This window comes from Notechis scutatus, chromosome 3, assembly GCF_049901735.1.
Source record: "Notechis scutatus isolate UNSWTSFEM ecotype Mainland chromosome 3, rNotScu1.2, whole genome shotgun sequence".
Taxonomy (NCBI): domain Eukaryota; kingdom Metazoa; phylum Chordata; class Lepidosauria; order Squamata; family Elapidae; genus Notechis; species Notechis scutatus.
The window spans coordinates 1,776,578-1,796,494 of NC_142011.1; the positions used below are offsets into that span (position 1 = coordinate 1,776,578).

The following is a 19,917-nucleotide window of genomic DNA, read 5'->3' on the forward strand; positions in this document are numbered from 1 at the left end:
ACACAAGCTTTGTGTTTCTGCAGGCCACGTGGGCAGTGCAGCCTTGTGTTCCCGCGCAGCCTGGATTAATTGCTTTGGCGGGGATTACATTTCTTTGCGGATCACCAAAACTTTCTCGCAGACCACCAGTGGTCCCTGGCCCACCGGTTGGCGACTACTGGTCTAGTCCAACCCCCTGCCCAAACAGGAGATCCTAGACCCTTCCGAACTTTCCTTGGCTTCGATACACCTGATCATAGAAAGAATATCGGAATAACAGAACAGAATAAGAGCTGGAAGGGAGGTTGGAGGTCTTGTGGTCCAACTCCTCCACCTCAGCAGCAGACCCTACACCATTCTGGTCAAATGGCTCTCCCTCTACTTGCAAGCGGGGAATTCTTGAGCCTTTTGGGGCCAAGGGACTGGGCAGGAAATGAAGAAACTAACATCCTTGCCATCCTGAAAGAAAGAGAAGGGCCATTGAAGTCTTCCCTTCGCCAACCCCTGAGCTGCCTGGCTGGGATGACAACATCCATCAACCTTCAAGAGATTGTAGCAATGGCCATGCAGGGAGGTTTTTTGGGGAAGAGGGGGGGGAATTCCATGGGGATTTTTATATAATAATATTTTTTTTATTTTAATTTTCTACGAACAATCCATCTTCCATTTAAACGGGTACAAACATCTTGCGCAATAACAATTACCGTTTATACATATGCATTACTTTAGCTTTGATACTCTATTCTTACTTAATCCTGATATACCTAAAAATGGAAATTTAAAAATTAGCGAAAAATACTAAGCCTGTGTGAATAGAATCAAATATGTTAAGATGGGGATTGTCATAATAATTCATAACAGTCTTAACATATCTGATTCTATTCACAGGCTTACTATTTTTCGCTAATTTTTAAATTTCCATTTTTATTCTCCAGCCGTTAATAAAACAATTCCCATTATCATATAATATTCACTTTGTTCCTTCCCTTTAATCCCAAACGTTAGCCTTTTCATTTCTGCCCATTCTGATATTTTGGTGATCATGCTCTCATCGGATGGAATCTTTTCGTTTTTTCCAATTTTGTGCAAATATGATTCTAGCTGTGGTCAATACATGAATGATTAAATATGCCTTCTCTTTATTATAAGTTCCATGTTAAAAGGGCTGTTTCTGGAGAATTTCCGGCAGAACCCCAAGCCGAAGCCCAGTGGAACCAGAAGTGGGGATAATATTCCTCCATTTCCTCCTCTTTTTCTCTGTTTCTCCTCCACACCTTCTCTATCCATAGCGCACGTCCGATGCAAAAACCAGAAAATCCTGTGGAGAGATAGAAGGGAAAGTAAACACTCCTCTCTCTCTCTCTTTTTCTCCCCCTCATTCTTTCTATCTTTATGCCCCCCTTTCTTTCACTCTCTCTCCTCCCCCTCTCATTCTTTCTCTCTCTCCCCCTCTTTCATTCTGCCTCTCCTCCCCCCCCTCTCTCCCTCCCCATCCCTCCCTCCCATCTTTCACTTTCTCTCTCCTCCCTTTCACTCTCTCTCTCTCTCTTCCTCTTTATGTCTCTCTGTCTCTCTGTCTCTCTCTCTCTCCCCATCTCTTTATCTCTCTCTCACCCTCTCATTCTTTCTCTCTCTCTCCTCCCTTTCTCTTTCACTCTCTCTCTCTCTTCCTCTTTATGTCTCTCTGTCTTTTCTCCCTCCCTCTCTCTGTCCCCCTCCTCCCTCCCCCCTCCCTCTCCGTGTGGTCAAATCAGAAAATTAGGATCCTGTTGCTATGAGGATGCAAATTTTGGTCTTCTTGGCTCAGTTTGCAATCTCTAAGGTTTACTGATTTTCAGAACGTTCATGACAAAACTTGTACACAGGTATTCCTCAACTCACAATCATTCCTTAGCATCTGTTTGGAGTCACCTGTTTTAGGACAAAAGTCAATTTCCCACCAAACTGTCCCACCAAACTGTCCCACCTGTCCCTCACCTGGTGAGCCTGAAGGACGGGGTTGGAGAGCTCCAGGTGATCCAGGAGGGGGAGGGGAAATCCTTCAGCCAGGCGGGCTGGAAGAGAGAAGGAGTCAGGGCATTATGCAGGAAAGGTAAAACATGGAGGGGGTTATTGCCCTTCATGGTCTTCTAGTCGAACCCCCTCCCGCTCAAGCGGGAGACCCCTATGCCATTCCAGACAAATGATTGTCCAGTCTCTTCTTGAAATCCTCCAGTGATGGAGCAGCTATAACTTCTGGGGGCAAGCAGTTCCACTGGTTAATTGTCCTCACTGTCAGGAAATTCCTCCTTGGTTCTATTTCTATTTCTATTTCTATTTCTATTTCTATTTCTATTTCTATTTCTATTCTTTAAACTGACTGTTTTCCTAATATGATTTGATTGGTTAATGTACCCTATGACTATTATTAAGTGTTGTGCCTGATGATTCTTGACTCTTGACGAATGTATTTTTTCTTTTATGTACACTGAGAGCATTTGCACCAAGACAAATTCCTTGTGTGTCCAATCACACTTGGCCAATAAAGAATTCTATTCTATTTCTATTTCTATTCTTTAAACTGACTGTTTTCCTAATATGATTTGATTGGTTAATGTACCCTATGACTATTATTAAGTGTTGTGCCTGATGATTCTTGACTCTTGACGAACGTATCTTTTCTTTTATGTACACTGAGAGCATTTGCACCAAGACAAATTCCTTGTGTGTCCAATCACACTTGGCCAATAAAGAATATTCTATTTCTATTTCTATTTCTATTTCTATTTCTATTTCTATTTCTATTTCTATTTCTATGCTATTCTATTATTAAGTGTTGTGCCTGATGATTCTTGACTCTTGACGAACGTATCTTTTCTTTTATGTACACTGAGAGCATTTGCACCAAGACAAATTTCTTGTGTGTCCAATCACACTTGGCCAATAAAGAATATTCTGTTCTATTCTATTTCTATTTCTATTTCTATTTCTATTTCTATGCTATTCTTTAAACTGACTTTTCCTAATATGATTTGATTGCTTAATGTACCCTATGACTATTATTAAGTGTGGTACCTGATGATTCTTGACTCTTGACGAATGTATTTTTTCTTTTATGTACACTGAGAGCATTTGCACCAAGACAAATTCCTTGTGTGTCCAATCACACTTGGCCAATAAAGAATATTCTGTTCTATTTCTATTATTTCTATTTCTATTTCTTCTATTTCTATTTCTTCTATTTCTATTTCTATTTCTATTTCTATGCTATTCTTTAAACTGACTGTTTTCCTAATATGATTTGATTGCTTAATGTACCCTATGACTATTATTAAGTGTTGTGCCTGATGATTCTTGACTCTTGACGAATGTCTCTTTTCTTTTATGTACACTGAGATCATTTGCACCAAGACAAATTCCTTTTATGCCTAATCACACCTGGCCTATAAAGAATTCATTCATTCATTTTCTTCATTAGACTAGACATACCTAGTTCCTTTAATCATTCACCGTATGGTTTGGCCTCCAGACCTCTGACAGTCCTTGTTGCCTTTCTTTGAACTCTGAAAAAATATTATATATGAAAGGCCTTTTGACTTTACAATGTCCTTACCATTCATCTGTGGAACTAGGATGCCGGCTGTAAGGAAGTTTACGAGGGATTCCAGCAATTGTACCTGCATATGGGGAGAGAAAACCAGATGTCAGCATTCCAACCAAATGCTCCATCCCAAATTAACAGGGATCCCCAACCTTTTCGACGCTGCATGCCCGGTTCCGGCGTCAGCTGGGCGCCATGCGCCCGGTTCCGGCGTCAGATGGCGCCGCCATCTTTTTTGACGAAAATCACTTCCGGTGACGCCATCGAGTGATTTTTCGTCAAAAAAATGAGCGCGCCAGCGCTTCTGGTGAGCTTTTTCGGGTAGAAATGGCTTTCTCCGGAAAAGCTCACCAAGCGCTGGCGCCGCCATCTTTTTGACGAAAAATTGCTTTTTTACCAAAAAGATGGCGGCGCCCAGCAACCAGCGCCCGGTAAGGCTTGTTCCGCGGCCCGGTACCGGTCCGCGGACCGGCGGTTGGGGACCCCTGCCAAATTAAGACAGAATAACAGAGTTGGAAGGGACCTTGTAAGTCATCTAGTCAAAAGTCCCTGCCCAAGCAGAATTCTGCATTCAGAGACCAAGTCCTCCCAAGTAAGAATTTATTAGAGAATATTGGCACATCTGGGAAAACCCAAATCTGAATTCCCGCGGTTTCCCCTGCTACACTGCTACACTAAAACTCACCTCCAGCCCCCTGACTGATGACTGACAAGTCCAGCTCTCCAATCCACCTCCATTCTGAACTCCTGCAAAGTCCAGTCACTCCCCTCCAAGCTCCAGCAACTGGGCCTTCAGTTCTGGCAAAAGAATGTTGCTGTGGCTATCCTCAGGAGTGGGATTCCAAAATACCAGCAACTGGTTCCCTGCCCAGTTGCTGAGTGGGCATGGCCATGGGGGGCATGGCCTACAGGAACTTCCGGGAGGGCCGGGTTTTTTTTTTTGCCTTTCCCAAAGTCCAGAGGCTTCCCCGGGGCCTCTGAGAGGGTGAAAATGGGCTCCCCTGGGCTCTGGAGGCCCTCCGGAAGCTGTAAACAGACCCATTTCCGGACTTCCGGAACTTCCGATTCGGCTGTTTTTTTGCCTTCCCCAGAATCCGGAGGCTTCCTCAGGCCTCTGGGAGGGTGAAAATAGCCTCCCCGGCTCTGGAGGGCCTCTGGAAGCTGGAAACAGGCCCATTTCCGGACTTCCGGAACTTCCGATTCGGCTGTTTTTTTGCCTTCCCCAGAATCCGGAGGCTTCCCTCAGGCCTCTGGGAGGGTGAAAATGGCCTCCCCCGGGCTCTGGAGGGCCTCTGGAAGCCGGAAACAGGCCCATTTCCAGACTTCCAGTACTTCCAGTTCGGCCCAGTTTTCACCCTCCCAGAGCTTCCGTGTGGACCCTGCACTTACCTGCATCCAAAATGGGCCGTGTGGAGACTCCTGGCGTGGTGGGCGGGGCCGGCCAGTTGGTTCAACCACCGGTTCTGTGAACCAGATGTAAATTTAACATCCGGTTCGCTCGAACTGGCCTGAACTGGCTGAATCCCACCCTTGGCTATCCTCCCTTCTCACTTTACTTTCATTCTCATGGTTACCCATACTCCCTTGGGGCAGCCCCAAATCTGATTCAAGATGGATCTGGAACCGACACCAGAATCAGAAAGCCAAATGAACTTGATTGGTTCGTGCCCCCCCCCCTTTGATGGGACATCCTAGATCCTTAGGGCTACCCCTGTCTTGGCTTGCAGACCAAAAGGGCGCCATCCTTCTGGCTCAGTTGCCCACCCTGGGCCCACCAGAAGAAGGGCTGAGGGAACATTGCAGTCCATCCTCAAATCTTTGGGGAAGGTCTGGAGGAGAAGGACCTAACCCAAGAGGAGAAGACAGGAGGACCCCAAGGTGAACTGAGCTTCTGGCTGGGACCCCAAGAAGACTGAGAAAGGAGGAGGGGCATGACATTTCAGGCAAAAAAAAAAAAAACCCATCCATCTTACCGTGAAGAACCCAACATCTGAGTGCTTTAAAGAGAACTTCAACCTACAGGAGAGACAGACAGAATAAGGTGTCGAAAGCCTTATAAGAAAGCTGACACACAAGCTAAAGATCTAGCCTAAGTGTCAGGCCTGCCCCAGATCAGGTCCTTAGGAAAGAGAGACTCTCGACTCCACTTAGTTGAAGCAATAGTTTCCTTTGCTAAGGTTAAGGCAACTTCTGCTGACTGCTGGCTGACTGAAACTTGGTAGTTCAAATCTCACTGAACTCCCCCTCCTGCCATGCACCTCTGCACATGCGTGCGTGACCCCCCCCCACATATCCTGTGCCTGTGTGCATGCATGTGTGTCTCCTGCGCATACCACGCCCCCACACATGCACGGCAGATACCCAACAATCAGCTGGCTAGCGGGAGGCGCATGCTTATGCGTAGTGGACCTGATCCAGGGTGATGGCTCGCATGCCAGCAGAGATTGCGTGCCACTTCTGGCACATGTGCCATAGGTTTGTCATCCCGGTTATAAGTAGTTGCAAGGTACGCCTCGACGTAGAACCACAGTTTGAGTCCAAAACTTCCATCGTTAAGGAAGAAAGTTATTGAGTGACTTTTTGTCCCATTTTTGCAACTTTTCTTGTCACGATTGTTAAATGACTTATTTACTTATTTATACACAAAGCACATTATTTATTTATCAATGGATTTTTATTTATAATGATTTTAACCTATGGCAAAAATGTTAGAAAGCACATCACCGTTGCGTTGTCAGTGAGCAAGTACGACACTGTTCACCACCCTTTACAAATTCAGATGTATGCGGTCAGAAAAACTCTGTTAAATGAATCATTGCAGTGGTTTAAGTTAGCCACTTAGTCGTTAGGTGAATCGGGCTCCTCCATTGTCTTGGCTTGTCAGAAGGTCCCAAAATCACATGACCCTTGGACATAGCAATGGTCATAAATGTGAGTCAGTTCCCAAGCGTTCCAATTTTGATCACAGGGCCACTGGGATGTTGCCAGTGTCATAAGTGTGAAAAATGGCCTTAAGTCACTTTTTCAGTGCCATTGTAATTGCCAACGGTCACTAAACAAATGTTGTAAGTCGAGGACTACCTGTATTTCCATATTCAGTCAGCGTCAGGTCCTATCCTGCTGTGACTCACCTGCCAAGCTTCAGGTTTCCAAAGATCCTGGTAGAATTGACATCAATTTTGGCAGAAACTGGGCTGGTCTAAAACGAGAAGAAGGAAAAACACAGATCTTTAGCAAATATGTCCATTCTGGTTATCTTCAACTGACTGTAACTAAGTCCAGAATTACGGTCATTGAGTTGTGCCAATTATTCAGCAGATTGTCACTGTTCTGACCTAGATCTTCCCAAGATCATGAAGCCGACTCTTCGTCCTGATAAAACCCCTTTTTATTTAGGTTCAAGGGAATTTCTCTCCAGCAAAGTCCCAGCAATCAACCCTCAAGAGATTTCACAACTACAGATCTTGATCAGGCTACTAGGAGAATTGCCAGGCCGATAGCTTCCAAACGTCACACTGTAGCAGCAATGACTTGGCAAGGAGTCAGGAACAGATCTTCACCCTCATGAATTGAACTTAATTGTCCCCTGCAAACCCCACTCCCCTTTTGCTCCTCTTTATTCCCTATGGAGGGGCCATTCACCATCCAGCTGAGCCTTTAGTACCGAGTCGGCCCTTGTTCCTTAGCCTTCTCCTGGCAGCTCTGTGCATGCGCACATTGGGAACAGGCTCCAGCTTTTCTTCTTCCTCACTGATCTCTGACTCTGAAAGCAGCTGATATCTGTCGGACGGCCCTGGCCCCATCTCTGCCTCCGAGTCAGAGCCCTCGCCCGAGCCTTCCCCAGACTCCAGGACTGGTCCAGGTTCCTCCCCAACCTCCTCACTGTCTGAGTCTGCTGCCAGCTCTGATGTCTGCTTTCGAGCCACAACAACTGGTAGAGAGTGCAAACCTGACCCTTTGATGATGTTACCTAGCATTGATGATGTTACCTAGTTGGGCAACAAATATCTGTCTATCAACCTTAGAGAACACCACAGTCCTTCTCCCTGCAAACCCCACTCCCCCTTTCGCTCCTCTTTTATTCCCTCTGGGAGGGGCCATTCACCGTCCACCTGTGGCTTTACTCCCAAGTCAACCCTTGTTCCTTAGCTATCCCTTCTTCTGGCAGCTCTGTGCATGCGTACACTGGGAACAGGCTCCAGCTGTTCTTCTTCCCCACTGATCTCTGACTCCAAAGGCAGCGGATAACTGTCGGATGGCCTTGGTCCCATCTCTGCCTCCGATGCAGAGCCCTCATCAGAGGCTCCCCCAAACTGGCCCAGGTTTCTCCCCAACCTCCTCACTGGCCAGCTCTGTTGCCTGATGGCAAGCCACAACAGTCATATGATACATTTTACATTTGTTTTTGCAATTATGGTTTGTTACATGCTCCTGGCTACTTTCCTTCATGACCAGCTTGCCTGACCAATAACTAGCCAAGAGTCAGTGAAGGCCTTTCTTGTTTCATTTATTGGAACAAATGGGGAGAACAAAGTATGGTTCTCTCCAGGTCTCCAACCCAAAATACTCCCTTCTTAATACAACCCTGTTCTGGCTGCCACATCCCTCCTCGTTCCCCATTGGCTGACGTACTATGAGGTTACTCTCTTCCCAGCTGCATCCTACTACATACTAAACCATACATCCCATGTACATTAAAATTAAGAAATTATTTACGCAAGGTGTCTTAGTTAATATTCACCAGTTAATTAGATATGCTCAGTTTCCTGTTTTAAGTTCTGGGCCTGTTTTTTTTATGGCTTCTTAGACCAATAGAATTTCCCTGTTTTTCAGTTTTAGCTTTGCCTTTCCTGTTTTCCAATGGAGTTACCTTTCCTCTTATCCCATTCAGTTAATTTTCCCTGTTTAGCCTTTCCCTCTCCCATTTTATCCCATTTTACCATCTTTCTTGCCTCCATCCAGTCACACATGAAGAACGGTTGCAGGAACTGGGCCTGGATAGTCTAGGGAAGAGAAGGACCAGGGGAGACAGGATGGCAGCCTTCCAATATTTGAGGATCTGCCACAGAGAGGAGAAAGGGGGTCGAACTATTTTCTAAAGCCCCCAAAGGCCAGACAAGGAATAGTGGATGGAAACTGAACAAGGAGAGATTCAAACCTGGAAATAAGGAGAAACTTTCTGACAGGGAGAACAATCAACCCATGGAACAGAAGTTGCCTTTGGAAGTTGTGGGAGCTTCATCCCTGGAGACTTTCAGGAAGAGACTGGACTGCCATCGGTCAGAAATGGTGCATAGGGTCTCCTGCTTGGGTGGGGGTTGGTCTAGATGACCAAAAAGGTCCCTTTCAACTCTAATTATCTGTTATCTGCAGGTGTCAGGATAGTAACACGCTTGTGAAGTGATCCTGGCTTCCCCGTTTACTTTGTTCATCAGAAGGTCACAAAAGGGGATCCCGGGACACTGAAACTGTCATGCCGGTTGCCGAGGGCCTGAATTTTGATCACGTGACCGTGAGGGTTGCGTGAAAAACTGTCGTAAGTCCCTTTTTTCAGGACCTTGGTGACTTCAAACAGTTGCTCCATGGTTGTAAGTCAAGGATGATCCGTAAAAGGCCTTGCACAATGTCTGGGTTGTCCACTATGGACCCTAAAAATGGAGAGATCGCTTACCGCTCCAATCACAAAGAGAGGTGCCAGGGAAGAATCTGGGAGAACCGCAAAGGCCTGGATGTCGACTGAAGGGGTCAGCGAGAGGGTTTCGGGGGAGATGCTCAGAGATGGCACCGAAGAAGGGGAGACCTTCAGCTTCATGGCCATGTTGGGGTAGAGCTTCTTCAACTGGGGACAGAAAGGAGAAAGTCACATTTCCAGAGATGGTCACCTTCTCTGCTTGAAGACCTGCTGTGAGGACCCTGGGTCAAGGCACAATGGCCACAGAGCCAGCGGAGAGTTCAAACTCCCCTTTCATGCTCTAAAATCCCCCCCCCAATGCTCCCATGTCCTTGGCAAGTCCCAGAGTAAAGTGTACGCATGCACACACACACACCACAGCCTCTGACTGCCCACAGTCCAGCAAAACAAAGGAACCAGTGGTAATATGCTACTGGTTTGGACCGGTTTGATTGAACCGGTAGTAAAAAAAAAAAAAGGCTCCCATGATCAGCTAAGAGGTGAAAGAAGAGAAAAGGGCATGATTGGCTGTGTAATGCTCTGTGAGCTTTGGTTGCTTTTTTGGCAAACATTTCATTACCAAATGAATAGAATAGAATAGAATAGAATAGAATAGAATAGAATAGAATAGAATAGAATAGAAAATAGAATTGAATAGAATTAAATACAATAGAATATAGAGAAGAATATAAAATAGAATAGAATAGAATAAGTATGAATAGAATAGAATAGAATAGAATAGAATAGAATAGAATAGAATAGAATAGAATAGAATAGAATAGAACAGAACAGAACAGAATAGAACAGAACAGAATAGAAAATAGAATAAAATAGAATAGAATAGAATAGAATAGAATAGAATATAGAGAAGAATATAAAATATACAATAGAATAGAATAAGAATGAATTGAATAGAATAGAATAGAATAGAATAGAATAGAATAGAATAGAAAAAAGAATAGACTAGATAATAGGAATAGAATTGAATAGAATAGAAAAGAGATAATAAAATAGAGAATAGAATAGAATAGAAATAGAATAGAACAGAATAGAAAATAGAATAGAATAGAAATGAATAGAAATGAAATGAAATGAATAGAATAGAATAGAAAATAGAAGAATAGAATTTAATAGAATAGAATATAGAGCAGAATATAAAATAGAATAGAATAAGAATGAATAGAATAGAATAGAATAGAATAGAATAGAATAGAATAGAATAGAATAGAATAGAATAGAATAGAATAGAATAGAATAGAATAGATATTGGAAAGAATAGAATAGAGAATAGAATAGAATAGAACAGAAAAGAGAATAGACTAGATAATAGGAATAGAATAGAATAGAATAGAAAAGAGAGAATAAAATAGAGAATAGAATAGAATAGAATAGAATAGAGAATAGAATAGAACAGAATAGAAAATAGAATAGAATAGAAATGAATAGAATGGAAAATAGAATAGAATAGAACAGAAAAGAGAGAATAAAATAGAGAATAGAATAGAATAGAAAAGAATAGAAAGAACAGATAATATAAAGAAATAGAAATAGAAATAGATAGAACAGAATAATAGAAATGGAATGAATGGAATGTAATGGCCAAGTGTGATTGGACACACAAGGAATTTGTCTAGGGACACTATCAGTGCTGGAAGAGAATGGGGTCACACAGAGAGGAGGAGGAGGAGGAGGAGGAGGAGGAGGAGAGGGGAGGAGGAGGAGCAGAGGAAGAGGTAACATCATTATAAAAGCTGAAGTGAGAGGAGGAAACCTTTAAAAGCTTTCAAAAACGGTGCTAGGAGATCCTCACCCGACTTCTCTCTTCTCCTGCACTTGCAGCCTGATCCCAGGGTCCTTCTCTGCTTTGTGGACTTCACAATCCGGGAGGATGCAACCGCAGAAGCTTCCAGATGCCTCCCTCCCCCTCCCCACCTCTACTTCCAGATGCTCCCCACACAATGTGGCCCCCCCTCCTCCCTTCCCTTCGCTTCGGAGCCTGGGCTTCGCGAGGGAGAGGTGCTGACCTGCGGGATGAAGGGCTGGAAGGAGGAGGTGTTCAGCCGGATCTTAACCTCCGGAGGAACCTGCAGGTGGGAAAGACGGTCGGAGGTGAGCGAGCAGCAGGTGCAAAAGCAGGGTAGAGGAGCAGGGAGGAGGTGAAGGAGCTTCTCGGAGGGGAAGTGAAACGTCTTCAAGGAAAAACCAAGGAAGTCCAGTTGCCCCTTGGAGGAAAAGCACTTTGGGACAGCCAGGACCTGGAGGGTGGAGAAGCTTCCGTTTTCCAAGTTAGTGGACTCCAAAACCCAAGAGAGCCAACACAACCACACAGGTAATACACCCACAAAAACATTCAAAGGCTGGTAATCATGACACCACTCTTCTCCGTTGCTACTCTACCAACTCCTCCTCTTCCTCCTCCAACAACTCCTCCTCCTCGTAAGTGTTATTTTTGGAGAGCAGCATCTTTTCCTATCTACTTTAGGCTGCATCAGACTTGCTTTATTTCCACAGAAAAACATATCTCTCTCCAATCCATCCATCCATCCAGGGGTGGGATTCTACCAGTTTGCACCTATTCGCTAGAAGCGGTTGTTAACATTCTAAGCAGTTGGAAGAACTGGTTGTTGGAAGAAATTACTGGGCTAATCCTGTAAGGAAGGCAGGAAGGAAACATTCTGGTGTTGCTTACAGAAACTGCCTCTCCGTTAACCCTTATTACGTTCTTGGCAGGACTAGACTTCCTGTCTCTGGAACTTCTCTGGAGTTTTTTTCCCCCTCCTTTGCTGGTACTTTGCTTGTGTGGAGGGACCATTCAAAGTTACAATGGCACTGAACAAAGTGACTTATGACCATTTTTCACACTTATGACTATTGCAGCATCCCCACAGTCATGAGAGGCCAGGCGAGGAGATGCGTGCCTTGATGTGAGTGATATTGAGTTGGCCATGCCCAGCCAATAACATGACCACCAAGCCACGCCCACCAACTAAGCCACTCCCACAGAACCGGTTGTTAAAAAATTTGAATCCCACCCATCCACCCATCCATCCATCCATCCATCCATCCATTCTTCCCTCTCATCTCTCTCTCCCTTCCTTGTTTCTTCTTTCCTTCCCCTTCCTCTCCCTCCCTTCTTTCCTCCCTCCCTTCTTTCCTCCCTTACTTTTTTCCATCGCTCCTTCATCCCTCTCTCTCCATCTTCACTTCTTCCCTCCCTCCCTCCCTTCCTTTCTGTCTCTTTCTTTCTGTCTCACACTCAGATCCTCTCCTAAATACACACACACACACACACACACACACACACACACACACGGGTAAGAACAGCCCAGGGCTGGCCGTTTCACAGGCTGTCTGTCCTCTCAGAGGACGTTGAGATCTCAGGGTCTCCTAAAGCCAACAACCAGCCAAGTTACACCTTCCGGCTTAAGAGAAATAGATTTCCGGACCAGTTAAAATAAACGCTGAAGGTCCTGTTGGAATCCAGGGCGTTGGGAATCCATCCTTCCCCATTCCTATAGCTACACCGGCACATCTGGATTTCTTGAAGAACCTTCATTGGTGGCTTCCAACCCTCACAGCAGAAACCACTGCTGCCAGGTTGAATAAAGTTACCGCTTTGAAAATTAATGGGGAATGTAGTTATGGGGTTCTGGAGCTCGGCTATCCTCTCCCCCTTCCTGTTTATACATAGGCTCGGGTGGGAGAAAGCAGGTTTAGACATTCCAGAGGCTTCTGGTGAGGGCTTCACAATCTCCTCAGTCTCACCATCTCATCCACGATCCAGAAGGTCAGGGATCCCGATTTGTAGTAGACGTCACCAGCTGTGTTGAAGAAGTAAGTGGAAATCCCGAACTGGACCATGCGGTTGGGATCCAGCGGAAAAGAGAGAGGAGGCGCTGGGAAAGGAGCAGGGGAACGATGGGCGGTGGAGAAGAATTCGCCCTGGTGAGAGGACATGAAAGAAGTTAGGAAGATGTGAAAAGGGAGGAGGCTACCTGAGGGACTGTCTCTCCACTTCGATCTCCATCCATTTTGATCCAGCCGATTGGGCATATGGCAAGATCCCGCCAACCCAAGAGAATCGGCTGGTGAGGACCAGAAGACGGGCCTTTTTGGTAGTGTCCCCAGCTCTGGGGAATATCTTCCCTGTGGAGATTAGAGTCAGAGAGCTAGTTTGATTTGGTGATTCAAGCACCAGGCTAGAAACCAGGAGATGGTGAGTTCTAGTCCTGTCTTAGGCATGAAAGCCAGCTGGGTGACTTTGGGCCAATCAACAGGAGACGGTGAGTTCTAGTCCCGCCTTAGGCATGAAAGTCAGCTGGGTGACTTTGGGCCAGTCACCAGGAGACGGTGAGTTCTAGTCTCATTTTAGGACGAAAGGCAGCTGGGTGACTTTGGGCCAATCACCAGGAGACGGTGAGTTCTAGTCCTGCCTTAGGCATGAAAGTCAGCTGGGTGACTTTGGGCCAGTCACCAGGAGACGGTGAGTTCTAGTCTCATTTTAGGACGAAAGGCAGCTGGGTGACTTTCAGCCAATCAACAGGAGATGGTGAGTTCTAGTCCCACCTTAGGCATGAAAGCCAGCCGTGTGACTTTGGGCCAATCACAAGGAGATGGTGAGTTCTAGTCGCTTTAGAAAATAGCTTGACCCCCGCCTTCCTCCACTCTGTGGCAGCCCCTCAATCATTGGAAGACTGCTTTTGTGTCTCCCTGGTCCTTCTCTTCACTAGACTAGCCAGGCCCAGTTCCTGAAACCGTTCTTCATGTGTTTTAGTCTCCAGTCCCCTCATCATCCTGGTTGCTCTTCTCTGTACTTTTCCTAGAGTCTCAACATCTTTTTTATAATGTGGTGACCAAAACTGGATGCAGTACTCTAGGTGTGGTCTTACTAAGGCTTTATAGAGTGGTACTAGTACTTCCCTTGATCTTGACTGTATCCCTCTGTTAATACAACTTAGGATTGTGTTAGCTTTTTTGGCGGCTGCTGCACACGGCTGGCTCCTATTTAGCTGGTTGTCCACTAAGACTCCAAGATCCCTCTCCCAGTTCCTGCTATTGAGCCTGGTTTCACCCAGTCTGTATGTGTCCTTTGGGTTTTTCTTGCCTAAGTGTAGGACTTTACTTTTCTCTACATTGAATTTCATTTTGTTAGATACGGCCCAGGGTTCTAGCCTGTCAAGATCCATCTGGATCTTGAGCCGATCTTCTTGGGTGTTAGCTATTCCTGCCAGCTTAGTATCATCTGCAAATTTGGTAAGTTCCCCTTCTATTTCCTCATCTAATTCGTTAATGAAGATATTGAAGAGTCCTGGGCCTAAGACGGAACCTTGTGGCACCCCACTGCTTCCTTCCCTCCATGCAGACTTAGACCCATTAAGGACTACTCATTGAGTACGGGTTGCCAGCCAGTTGCAAATCCATCTCGTGGTGGTGCTATATATCCCACTTTTTTCTTGCTTACCAAGAAGTAGGTTGTGGTCTACTTTGTCGAATGCCTTGCTGAAATCTAAATATATTTTGTCCACAGTATTTTGCTGGTCTACTAATTTAGTCACTGTGTTGAAGAATGAAATAAGATTGGTTTGGCATGATCTGTTTTTAACAAACCCGTGCTGACTGCTAGTTATTACTTTACTTGTTTCTAGATGTTGGCAGATCTGTGTTTTTTTAATTATCTTTTCCAGTATCTTCCCGGGTATTGATGTTAGGCTGATTGGTCTATAGTTTCCCGGGTCTGTTTTTTCCCCCCTTTTTTGAAGATGGATTTTCTGCCTAAGGCAGCACTAGAACTCACCATCTCCTGGCAGTTGACTCAAAATCACCCAGCTGGATTTCATGCGTAACATGGGACTGGCACTCCCATACTCCCGTTTTCTAGCTTGGTGCCTTGAGCATGACATCAGACTGGCTCTCTAAGAGGCAAATAGTACAGAAGTCTCTTCTGGGGTCTAACATGTCCACCCACCTCCAAGTCAGGAAACTGGTATCTCCTCATTTTGAAGCGAGAAGCAAAGAAAAACTGTAGGGTAACTCCCAAAATGGCACAACAGTATCCTGTATTGGTAAAAAGAGACTGAGACCTCCAGATAACTGAGAAGTGGGAGGGAAGGAGGGAAGAAGGACAGGCAAACTCTATCACCTGGGAGGTTTCCTTCTGCAGTCCCATCATCTTCCAAGCTTTCTTGTTGAAGCTCACCTTGAGGTCCAGGTCTACACACTGACTTGTCGCAACTGGTGGCCCAACCAGAGAATAATCGATGCTTGATGTGTGGTCGATATTGGCTGTAACTGGGTGGGAGAGACAACATAGGAATGACATCAAGGAACTTGGTCCCTTCTGCAGGACAGTCTCAAGGATGATGGAGAATCATATAATCTTAGAATCCTAGGGCTGGAAGGGACCCTGATGGTCTTCTAGTCCAACCCCCTGCCCAGAGTAGTGTAGTAGCAGTAGAGATCCTGTAGAGGCGCATGCAGCACACTGCTGTGCCTAATATACACGGGCCTCTTTGCATGATCTCACTCCTTGTCCCAGGCTGATAAGTCCCGCACTTGGTACAATGATCTCACCTTACTAACATCACCACTATTCTTAAGGATTGGTGAGGGGATTCACCAATCCTAATGCTGTATCTATGTTGCCTTTTGCTACTTGTAAACAAAACATATAAAAAGAATAAACACTGCCCAGGCAGTCAGACATCTTGGCACCCTGCACAATGACTGGTCTTTGAAATCCATCAAGTAGGAGACCCTAGGCCATTCCAGACAAATAGTTGTCCAGTCTCTTCTTGAAAACCTCCAGTGTTGGAGCATTTACAACTTCTGGAGTCAAGCTGTTCCGCTAGTTAATTGTTTTCACTGTCAGGAAATTTCTCCTTAGTTGCAGGTTGCTTCTCTCCTTGATTAGCGTCCACCCATTGCTTCTTCTCCTGCCATGAGGTGCTTTGGAGAATAACTTGACTCCGTCTTCTCTGTTGGAGTCCCTCAATACTGGAAGATTATCATACCACCCCTAGTCCTTCTCTTGGTTAGACTAGTCATATCTACGTCCATCTACGTTCACAGTTCATGGAGGTTCTCAGCCATCCACATCATGGTTGTCCCAAAGGTGCTTTTTCCAAGAGGCAACTGGACTTTCTGGTTTTTCTTCTTTGAAGACATTTCATTTCTCATCCAAGAACCGAAAGCTGAAGAAGCTTCTTGGATGAGAAGTGAAATGTCTTCAAAGAAGAAAAACCAGAAAGTCCAGTTGTCTCTTGGAAAAAGCAACTTTGGGAGGTTGATAGTTTGGTTTAGCCTCCAGACTCAGAGGGAAGGACAAGAAGTAACAGATGGAAACTAATCAAGGAGAGAACCAACCTGGAACCAAGGAGCCATTTTCCAACAATGAGAACAATGAACCTGTGGAACAGAAGTTGCCTCTAGAAGTTGTGGGTGCCCCATCACTAGAGGTTTTTAAGAAGACAGGACAACCGTTTGTTCAGGATGGTATAGGGCAGGGATGGCGAACCTATGGCACGCGTGCTACAGGTGGCATGCAGAGCCATTGGTGCCAGCATGCAAGCTGCAGGCAAACTTACCTCACTGTGCATGTGTGAGCCTCACAGCTGATTTTCTGTGGGTTTGAGGCCTTTTTCGGCCTCCCAGAGGCTTCTGCAGGATTTGCAGGCTGAAAACTAGCCCCGTTTTGTCACTTCCTGTTTTTCCGGAAATACCGGAAGTGACAAAACAGGCCTAGTTTTCAGCCTGCAAAGCCTGCGAAGCCTGCGGAAGCCTTCCTCAAGCCTCCAGGAGTTCAAAGAAAGCCTCAAACCCACCGCATGTGTAGGGGGTGGGGGGTGGTGGGGCATGTATTGCCTTCTGGGTGCTGGCATGAAAGAATGAGCATGCAAGCGTGCCCAATTTTTGGCACAGGAACCCCAAAAAGGTTATCCACCACTGGTATAGAGCAGGATATTGGCCTAGGAGACCTCCAAGGCAGCTTCCAACTCTGTGGTTCTATAATAAGGGATCCAATACTAGGACAAAAGAGAGACCAGAAGCTGCAGGCCAGCTAGGCAGAAAGACTGAGATGCAAACAAAGCTTGTTGGTTTCCTCATAGGATGCTCTTGTCCTTCTGATGGAGAAAGCTTTGGAGGGTCCATCAATGCTCCAAGGATTTTGTTCTTACTTGGCAACGACTGAAGGTGGGACTGCAGTTTGGAGTTAACGGAAATTCTCACCATCTCACAGATCTGGAAAAAAAAACGCACAAGAAGACAATCCTTAAAGAGAGGAAAAGCAAAATAAAGCAACGACTTTCAGCAGGAGCCAGAAAAGATATTAAAACAGGGCCAGGTTCTCTCCAAGCCATCATTTCCTAGCCTGGCAGGTTGCTGGATGTGACACCTCCTAAATTTGTAGGCCAGCCCAGAGAAGGCATTTGTGGGCTACAAGCGGAGTTTTGCAAAGGCATTCATCGCCTCAAAAACAGTCTTCAAAGCTGGCCGCTGAAACCATTTTATTAGGATAAAGCTAGATTAAAAACCCTTTGGTGAGATCACTTGAAAAATATGTGGCTTGTTTAGGCAATATAACCAAGGACCGTGTCTGAAAATCTGGCCTGAATTCTGTTTGATCGCTCAGGGTCACAAGATCCCTACAAAGGACTTTCAGTTGCTGACCACTCCCCGAAGAGCAGTTAAGATAAAATAAATAAACCCCTTGAAGGACTCCGTAAAACATATGAAGAACGGCTGCAGGATTTGGGTACGTCTAATCTAAAGTGAAAACTAGAGGGGACGCGATAGCAGTCTTCCAGTATTTGAGGGGCTGCTAAAAAGAAGAGGGGGTGTCCACCTATACCCCAAAGCACCCGAAGGCAGGACAAGAAACAGCGGCTGGAAACTAATCAAGGAGAGAAGCAACCTGGAACTCAGGAGAAACTTCCTAATAGTGAGGACAATTAACCAGTGGAACTGCTTGCCACTGGAGGCTTGGGTGCTTCAACACTGGAGATTCTTAAGAAGAGATTGGACAGCCACTTCTCTGAAATGGTATAGGATCTCCTGCCAGAGCAGGGGGCTGGATTAGAAGACCTCCAAGGTCCCTTTCAGTTCTATTCTATTCTATTCTATTCTATTCTATTCTATTCTATTCTATTCTATTCTATTCTATTCTACACTATTCTATTCTACTCTACTCTACTCAATTCTATTCTATTCTACACTATTCTATTCTACTCTACTCTACTCAATTCTATTCTATTCTATTCTATTCTATTCTATTCTATTCTATTCTATTCTATTCTATTCTATTCTATTCTATTCTACCTACTCTACTCTACTCAATTCTATTCTATTCTACACTATTTTATTCTACTCTACTCTACTCTACTCTACTCTACTCTACTCTACTCTACTCAATTCTATTCTATTCTATTCTATTCTATTCTATTCTATTCTATTCTATTCTATTCTATTCTATTCTATGCTGCACTATTCTACTCTACTCTACTCTACTCTATTCTATTCTATGCTACTCTACACTATGCTATGCTATGCTATTCTACACTATGCTATGCTATGCTATTCTACTCTACTCTACTCTACGCTATGCTACGTTACACTATGCTGCGCTATGCTGCTCTACTCTATTCTGTTCTATTCTATGCTATGCTATTCTATGCTATTCTATTCTAACATGTACTATCATAGAATCCTATGACTGGAAGGTATCTTGGAAGTCTTCTAGTCCTCCCCCTTGGCAAGGCAAGAGCCCTTTTCAAAAGTTTCCAAAAGAGACTGAACAACCATTTACCTGAAATGAAATAGGGCCTCCTGCTTGAGCAGGGGGTTGGACTAGAAGACCTCCAAGATCCCTTCCAACTATTATTCTATTCGATATTCTATGTCCTTATTCCATGCCAGACAAATGGCTGTCCAGTCTCTTCTTCAAAACCTCCAGTGTTGGAACATTTACAACTTCTGGTGGCCAGCTGTTCCACTGGTGAATTCTTCTCACTGTCAGGAAATCCCTCCTGAATTCCAGGTTGCTTCTCTCCTGGATTAGTTTCCATCCGTTGCTTCTCGTCCTGCCTTCAGGGGCTTTGGAGAATAATTTGACCCCCTTCTTCTTCTTTGGGGCAGCCCCTCAAACACTGGAAGACTGCTATCATGCCCCCCCCAGTCCTCCTTTTCATTAAGTTAAACATATCTAGTTTCCTTAGCCATTCGTCATCCTATTGAGACTTTATCATCTTCATTGCTGTTCTCTCTCTCTCTCTCTCTCTCTCTCTCTCTCTCTCTCTCTCTCTCTCTCTATATATATATATATATATATATATATATATATATATATATATATATATATATATATATATATATATATATATATACACTCTTTCTAGGGATGCGGTGGCTCAGTGGCTAAGGCACTGAGCTTGTCGAGCAGAAAGGTTGGCAGTTCGGTGGTTCGAACCCCTAGCGCCACGTCATGGAGGGAGCTCCCGTTCCTTGTCCCGGTTTCTGCCAACCTAGCAGTTCGAAAGCATATTTAAAAAAATGCAAGTAGAAAAATAGGGACCCCTTTGGTGGGAAGGGAACAGCATTCCGTGTGCCTTCGAAGGCATTTAGTCCTGCCGGCCACATGACCACGGAGACGTCTTCAGACAGCACTGGCTCTTCTTCGGCTTTGTAATGGAGA

The 19,917-nt window shown here is 45.0% G+C and overlaps 1 protein-coding gene across 1 annotated transcript in view; it reads right to left on the reverse strand.

Annotated features, from left to right (window-relative positions):
* Positions 1-1,094: 1,094 nt before the first annotated feature.
* LOC113427892 (lipopolysaccharide-binding protein-like) overlaps positions 1,095-19,917 on the reverse strand; it is a 29,435-nt gene continuing 10,612 nt past the window's right edge. The window contains exons 6-15 of the mRNA XM_087959116.1: positions 17,405-17,468; positions 15,427-15,518; positions 12,996-13,172; positions 11,255-11,314; positions 9,231-9,398; positions 6,691-6,758; positions 5,533-5,575; positions 3,572-3,635; positions 1,957-2,033; positions 1,095-1,297 (exon numbers count right to left, since the gene is read on the reverse strand). Coding sequence (XP_087815242.1) covers positions 1,259-1,297; positions 1,957-2,033; positions 3,572-3,635; positions 5,533-5,575; positions 6,691-6,758; positions 9,231-9,398; positions 11,255-11,314; positions 12,996-13,172; positions 15,427-15,518; positions 17,405-17,468 — 852 coding nt within the window. The 3' untranslated portion in view covers positions 1,095-1,258. The remainder of the gene's footprint in view (positions 1,298-1,956; positions 2,034-3,571; positions 3,636-5,532; positions 5,576-6,690; positions 6,759-9,230; positions 9,399-11,254; positions 11,315-12,995; positions 13,173-15,426; positions 15,519-17,404; positions 17,469-19,917) is intronic.